The sequence below is a fragment of the Oncorhynchus tshawytscha genome, linkage group LG19 (genome assembly GCF_018296145.1).
Source record: "Oncorhynchus tshawytscha isolate Ot180627B linkage group LG19, Otsh_v2.0, whole genome shotgun sequence".
NCBI classification, from domain to species: domain Eukaryota; kingdom Metazoa; phylum Chordata; class Actinopteri; order Salmoniformes; family Salmonidae; genus Oncorhynchus; species Oncorhynchus tshawytscha.
Window position 1 is genome coordinate 10,765,987 of NC_056447.1, and position 7,745 is coordinate 10,773,731.

The 7,745-nt window shown below is 39.4% G+C and overlaps 1 protein-coding gene across 4 annotated transcripts in view; it reads right to left on the reverse strand.

Moving 5' to 3' along the window:
• Nucleotides 1–1,001: 1,001 nt before the first annotated feature.
• The window catches only part of LOC112218357 (Krueppel-like factor 8), an 83,838-nt gene continuing 77,094 nt past the window's right edge, over nucleotides 1,002–7,745 (reverse strand). For all 4 annotated transcript variants that reach the window (XM_024379071.2, XM_024379070.2, XM_024379072.2 and 1 more), the window contains exons 6-7: nucleotides 7,225–7,367; nucleotides 1,002–5,271 (exon numbers count right to left, since the gene is read on the reverse strand). In XM_024379071.2, coding sequence (XP_024234839.1) covers nucleotides 5,090–5,271; nucleotides 7,225–7,367 — 325 coding nt within the window. In that variant the 3' untranslated portion in view covers nucleotides 1,002–5,089. The remainder of the gene's footprint in view (nucleotides 5,272–7,224; nucleotides 7,368–7,745) is intronic.

The window sequence follows — 7,745 nt, forward strand, 5'->3', positions numbered from 1 at the left end:
AGGCCTCTAAGTACACTGATCAGCCTGGGAGGAGCCTGCATTTTGTTAGATGCAAAGATAGTTATAACTATCTAACCAGCCAGCTAAATTACAGTTTGCGATTAGCTAATTGCGTCACAGAAAATAGGTAGCTAAGCAGTTTAACAGTTGCTGCATTATGTTGACAAATAGCCAGCAATATGCAGCTAGTTAACTAGCAAGCTACGTTAGATCATTTGAAAAGATAACTAACCAGCAATCTACAGTATATCAGCTTGTATAAATTGGAAATAGTCTTCGCAAATAATCTACATATTTCAGTGTTTTTGGATGCAATTTGCTTCTTTTTTTTCCCACCTGCATCAAATATTTCAAAAATATTCTTGCTGTCCCTCCATCTACAATTTGAATTTGATTGGCTGCTAGGAAAGAATGGGCGGAGTTGCATAAACAGTCTGTGAGGCAGTGCAGCTTCACAGGCACCTTCACCACTTGTGCATCATTCTCTGTCATAGCGCTCCCCCATGAGGTTGACTATATTACTCTCATGCATGTTATTCTTCCCACTGTCCCAAAAGTCACTCTTAACCGTCATTTTTCTTGTCAAATAATATTTAAAGGCCGACATCTTTGTAATGCAAAAGATTTATGTAAAGTATTAAAAAAAAGCCTTATCTTGCAGTGTGATTTAATTTGAAACTTTTCATCAACAATGTGCGTTATAAGGAGGCGCTTATTTAACTAGAGTATAGTAAACTGAGCAATACATAAATAGTCGCCTCATTATAAACGCACATTGTCGAAGAAAAGTTTCTAATCATGCAGCCCGATTATTATGAGGTTAATGGTCATCTTTACACTTTGCACGATTATTTTAGCCTCGGCAGCCTGATCCCTGCATTCACCATTCTATGTAACTTACTTCAATGGTGAATGCAGTGATCCTGCTGGTTCCACTGGGATACAATTCTTTTATGAACATTTCACCCGTAGTCAACAATAAAGACATTGCATCAACAATCTGCACCAAAAACCTTTTATTCTATAAAAGGAGTGGGGTAAATCTCAACTGTACAGGGGGAAACAGACTTAATGAAACACCATTTCTCACAGTATCAAAAAGCTCACCTTCTTCCTCACTGATCTTTACAGATTTGTTCTGTACAAATACAAAACAAATAATATTAATGACAATAACAATAACTGCATTGCACTGAGTAATATAGTACTGGCCCAAAAGTTAATGCATTCAATATAAAATACCTACAATTCTGGTTGTTAAAGTAACTGTCCAGTGACAATCTATTCTGTTAACTCAATAATGTTGTTGACCCATCCAATACTTGTATTTGTGGCCAAAGCATAATTTGGAGATTTCTTTCTTTAAAAAAAACAGCTCAAATGTGTATCTCAAACAGACCGTTTAAAAAATGCTTGCCATTTCCTCATAGAGGATGATGTCATCCTCCTGAAGGAGGATGAGCTGGCCAATCAGCGGTCTACTGGCACAAATATTTTTAATGACCGGTATACGCCCATACCATTCTGTTGTTGGGGTACACCTACACTATTGCAACGCAGAAAACCTGCGTTTTAACATAATGAACATAATAATTAACATAATAATATTATAATATTATCATAACATTTAACATAATAATTGTTATTAATTCTAGGTGATATGTCATAAAAATCTGCCAACACTAGACAGTTACTTTAAGAAAAGGAGTTTTGATTAATGATAAGAAGAGGCACACTCACACACTTATACACACATGCACACACACACACACAATCAATCCACGCTTACATTATGTGGTGCCATATTGTTGAAGTGAGGGGTGACTAGGGAAGTGGATAAATGGGCTTGTACAAATACAGTACAGTATAGAGTCTTAAGTCGTACGCTGCCATGGCTAAACCATAGATGGATCTATCTTTTGTTGGACAGAACATTTCTATATTGACGTACTGCATTGTATTGATCTATTCTGGTATTGTTTTCTTTGTGGTATATGGAGTAATACTTCACAATGGACAGTAAAGGGGAACTTGTATTGTACACATCAATGAGGTAAGGTGGGTTTGACCAATGATAACAGATGTTAGATCATATCAGATTTTCAACTCTGGGTTGACTAACACCTTTACCTCTCCATCCCCACCCATACTGTCTATGTCCCAACATTCCCTATATAGTGCACTACTTTTAACCAAAGCCCTAGGGGGCCTGGTCAAAAGAAGTGCATTAGATAGTAGGGTGCCATTTTGGACGGTTGTTCAGGTTGAGACGGTCCTTCATGGTTTTGTTGTTGCGTGTTGCAGGTCATTAGGACTGTAAGGTTAGGGCAGCATAATCACACCGACATGCTCACCAACCTCACAAAAACTGAATGTGCACGACACAAACGGGACCGATTTTTAGGACGTTAAAAAAAGAACACTTTTTTTTTTAATAACACATTTAAGTTGTAAATCCATCCAACAGAGTAGAAAATAAAAGAAAAAAAATGATATTTTTCACATTGTCTAGTCAGTGTTAAAAATAGAACTCCACCTGTTACATTTATTATGCTTTTTGATTATATACAGTATGTACACTTCCTGCTCTTGAATTATTTCTCATAGTCCTTAATGTCTAATACCATCTAATAACAAGTTGCAATCAAATGCATGCCCTCTTCTGGAAATATGTGCTTAGTAACATTGTTAGGAGTTGAAGCAGAGAATGAGAGAATCTCATAGGAACATTGCATTGCTGTGTGGGGACCAATAAAATCCCTCTCTGCTTCAGGCATGCGCTCAACTCAACCCACACCAAGGCTGGGTTCCCAGTCAGAAAAGCACTTATCTGCACTTTGTTTTTACATTGTCAACAGAAAAAAATTAAAATGTTAAATTCAATCGTGTTTTATTTAGCTAGCGTTTGAAATAATGATGGCTGCTGCGACTGCTAGTGAGAGAGCCAAACACTTTGTTTACATGTTCTTTAGTATGCCCCCTGTACGCATGTACCATAGTAGCTGTACTTAGCCACTGACTTCAGAACAGCGCTTAAGAGAGAGGTTTGTGTTTGTCCCAGTAGCAAGATGTACATTACTGACTCCAGAACAGTGCTTAGTAGCGAGTGCTGTATATGTTCCTGTAGCAACACATATTTAAACACTTACCCCAGTACAGCGCTAGGAGCGAGGTCTGTGGAGGTTGCATAATCAAGTGAACACAGAGAGCAGGAGCTAAAAACAACCACCTTAAGACAGAGATCAGTCAGGATCAGAGTAGGAGTACTGATCTAGGATCAGTTTAGCCTTTTAGATAATAATGAATGTGATAATATGGATCAGAACTCCTACTCTGAGACTCTTTGTGAATACAGGCCCTGATCTGAGTCGATATTGGGTAGAAATGCTGTGATGTGTCGTCAGGGCAATGAGACCCCGTTTCCCGGGTAACCCTGAAGACCAAAACAAACGTGCTTTCTAAAAAGTTTCAGAGTTTCCCAGATTGACTTTGATTCATTAAGGCTCCGACGGGCTGCACCGAACACACACTTCTAAAATCCTCAGTTCTGATTATTTGTTACACACACAAACACAAGCTCCCCTAGTTTGTAATCTCAACCTTTTTCTTGTTATACTTTTACAGCCTCAAACACAATCTAAGGATATGAAAGTCAAAAAAAGGGATGTTATTATGTTATGAGCCAATCATTAGCAAATAGAAAGAGAAGGAGAAGAAATTGAAAAAACTTACAGAAGGCCTTTTTTTTTAAACAACACAAATACTGTTACTGAACAACAAGCTATAAATGTGGGGCAAGTGAACATGATTTCATTTCTGATTGAAAATATTAATAAAACAGAATCTTCACAGTCTTGTAGCTCCCTGTTTTAGGAGATGGGGGGAGCGGAGAAATGGTGTGGAACAGGGTTGAATAAGACGTTTCTACACCACCACACCCGAGGGGTCTGCTGACTCTGCTGAGGAAATGATATGTATGGAGGAGAGGACACGATGCATCATCAACTGTCTTTAAATAGCACACACTACACTAACACTCACACACAATCACACACACATACAGGCAGCTAGCCCATGCATGCAACGCAGGTTAACAGAAGATGATAAAACACAGTAAACAGTTGCTAGACAGCTGAAATGTAATCTCTGAAGTGTTTTCCCCTCTCAAATAAACAAACATGCCTCCACCTCCTCTCTGTCCTCCTCCTCCTCTTGCTCTGAGCTGAGTCTGTGATGTAGGTAACCCTGCATCATTTCAAAGTATGTCCTCCGTCTCTCTCTCTCTGTCCAGCCTGTCCATCTCTCTCGGCTGTATCCCAGGTTTGTCTTCACTGGTTTGTCGATCTTCTGGATGGATAGGGTGCTGTTGAAGTAGATAGCCTCTGGCTGTGTGCACACTGAGTGGGGTGTGAGAGAGAAACGAGGAGGTAAACTGTGGGGTATGAGAGTTGTGGACTACCCCTTCAGGTGCTAAGCAACCAGAAAACAACAACAAACTCCTCTCATCCTTTTGGGATCTTCATTCTCCACCTATTTAATGTAATGATCTCCACGATGACCCACAGTTCAAAATGGAGGACGAGGCGTAGCGTAGAGAAGATTAGGTCTAAACAATGGACCAGCAATGCGATCAAAAATGACTGAAAGTGAATTTTAGCAGTACAGAAAGCTCGCCATCAAAGTGGATAATAAACACAATCGAAGTGAATTTCAGCTAACTACTGTGCAAACACATAACTGTTTTACTGCCATTCTATTCATTTAAATGTTTTTCAAATGATCTACAGCCACTTTATTACTTGATTTCCTGACCACTGGTGACATTTTTAATTCTAATCCTGTCGAATCGCTGGTCCAATGAACGAGTTTATGTTGTCTTAACCTTGGTTATTTTTGAGAGAGAAGAGAGGAGAGGAGGGGGAACAGTAAAAGGAAGTGACACAGCAGAGAACCTCTAGGGGTCAGAGTTCAGGCCCTCCGATTTTAGTTCCATCTGAGTCCCGAAGGGGGCTGGGGAGGGAGGTGATGGGTTGGAGGGCGAAGGTAGTAGGGGGTTAAGGTTTAAAGGTCAAAGGTCAGGGGTCATGGTTCACATCATGACGTGGCGTCTCCGGTGTAGGGCTAGGTGGTCAGACCGGGAGAAGGAGCGGTCACAGTCGGTGCAGCGGAAGGGCTTGATGCCCGTGTGTTTACGGAAGTGTCGCGTCAGCTCGTCTGACCGGGCGAACCTCCAGGTACAGCCCTCCCATGTACAGTGGTACGGCTTCTCTCCTACAGGGAAGAACATATGGAGATGATCAGTTGATTGATTGTGAAAATATTGGATTAAAACCAGTTAAATCTAACTAAATGTAATATAAAACATAACCTAAGAAATCCCCAAAAGTAATTATTTATCATGAGAGGGCCATAAACAATAACTAGTAATTATTTATCCTGAGAGGGCAATAAACAATAACTAGTAATTATTTATCCTGAGAGGGCTATAAACAATAACTAGTAATTATTTATCCTGAGAGGGCCATAAACAATAACTAGTAATTATTTATCATGAGGGCCATAAACAATAACTAGTAATGATTTATCATGAGGGCCATAAACAATAACTAGTAATTATTTATCCTGAGAGGGCCATAAACAGTAACTAGTAATGATTTATCATGAGAGGCCATAAACAATAGCTAGTAATTATTTATCCTGAGAGGGCCATAAACAATAACTAGTAATGATTTATCATGAGAGGGCCATAAACAGTAACTAGTAATGATTTATCATGAGAGGGCCATAAAACAATAGCTAGTAATTATTTATCATGAGAGGGCCATAAACAATAGCTAGTAATGATTTATCCTGAGAGGGCCATAAACAATAACTAGTAATGATTTATCATGAGGGCCATAAACAATAACTAGTATTGATTTATCATGAGAGTGTCATTAACAATAACTAGTATTTATTTATCCTGAGAGGGCCATAAACAATAACTAGCATTTATTTATCCTGAGAGGGCCATAAACAATAACTAGTAATTATTTATCCTGAGAGGGCCATAAACAATAACTAGTCATTATTTATCCTGAGAGGGCCATGAACAATAACTAGTAATGATTTATCCTGAGAGGGCCATAAACAATAACTAGTAATTATTTATCCTGAGAGGGCCGTAAACAATAACTAGTAATTATTTATCCTGAGAGGGCCATAAACAATAACTAGTAATTATTTATCCTGAGAGGGCCATAAACAATAACTAGTAATTATTTATCCTGAGAGGGCCGTAAACAATAACTAGTAATTATTTATCCTGAGAGGGCCATAAACAATAACTAGTAATTATTTATCCTGAGAGGGCCGTAAACAATAACTAGTAATTATTTATCCTGAGAGGGCCATAAACAGTAACTAGTAATGATTTATCATGAGAGGGCCGTAAACAATAACTAGTAATTATTTATCCTGAGAGGGCCATAAACAGTAACTAGTAATGATTTATCATGAGGGGGCCGTAAACAATAACTAGTAATACTGCATACTCCTAGAAAGGTTCAAAACTCACCTTTCTGGTAAAAATAGTTATAAATTGCTGAGGTGTAGTCACTTTTGATTATAAGATCTTATTTATTTTCTAAAGGTCTCTCCTGATCGAAATGTCTCATCGCTGTGAACGTCTCACAGAGCTCTAGCTTGGCTTCCTGAACTCGCTAGGAACTAGCCTTTCATCTCATATTAATATTGTCCATCTATGACAAACAGAAAGTGTTTTGTTTAAAATTATTTTAGATGAATGCCAATAAATCAATCTCTGAATGTGCTACCGTGATGAAACCACTCTCTCCTGCTGCGCTACGATGTAACGATTGCAGGCACGTGCTTTGTCTATGGCTGTGATGTAGGGTTCAGCAAGGAGTTGATGGACAGTCGGAAGAGCGAATGAAATGGTAAGAGGGACATCCCAGATTTCACATCCTACGTCATACAGACCCAGAAAAAAATACTGGTGTGTCCGTGGGAACAATGCAAGACATTTCGATCTACTGTATCCACAGATCGATTTATAAGAGAACATGTCACTTGGAGGCAGTACTTTAGGTAAAAAACAATAAGATATGAAGCTCTAGTATAGATCTACATTAAGTGACTCTTCATTGGCTACAAAATGTGGGTCCTGGGTCAGTCATTGACTAAAGATTAGTATGTGGGTGGGACAGGGTCAGTGTGTGTTACCTGTGTGTATCCTGCGGTGGGCTTTGAGGTGTGAGCTCTTGGTGTACACCTTGTTACAGCCATCATAGTCACACATATGGACACGTCTCCTCTTCATATCTGGCGAATCAGGATCCACCTGCATGTCCATGTCTACGCCTGACCTGAGAGAGAGAGAGAGAGAGAGAGAAGGAAAGAGACGGAGAAAGAAACAATGCAAGAGAGAGAGAGAGAGAGAGAGAGAGGAAGGCAAAGGAGAGAGAGAAGGAAAGAGATGGAGAGAGAAACAATGGAAGAGAGAGAGAGAGAGAGAGAGAGAGAGGAAGGCAAAGGAGAGAGAGAAGGAAAGAGATGGAGAGAGAAACAATGGAAGAGAGAGTGAGAGAGAGAGAGAGAGAGAGAGGAAGGCAAAGGAGAGAGAGAGAAGGAAAGAGATGGAGAGAGAAACAATGGAAGAGAGAGTGAGAGAGAGAGGAAGGCAAAGGAGAGAGAGAGAGAGAAAGAGATGGAGAGAGAAACAATGGAAGAGAGAGAGAGAGGAG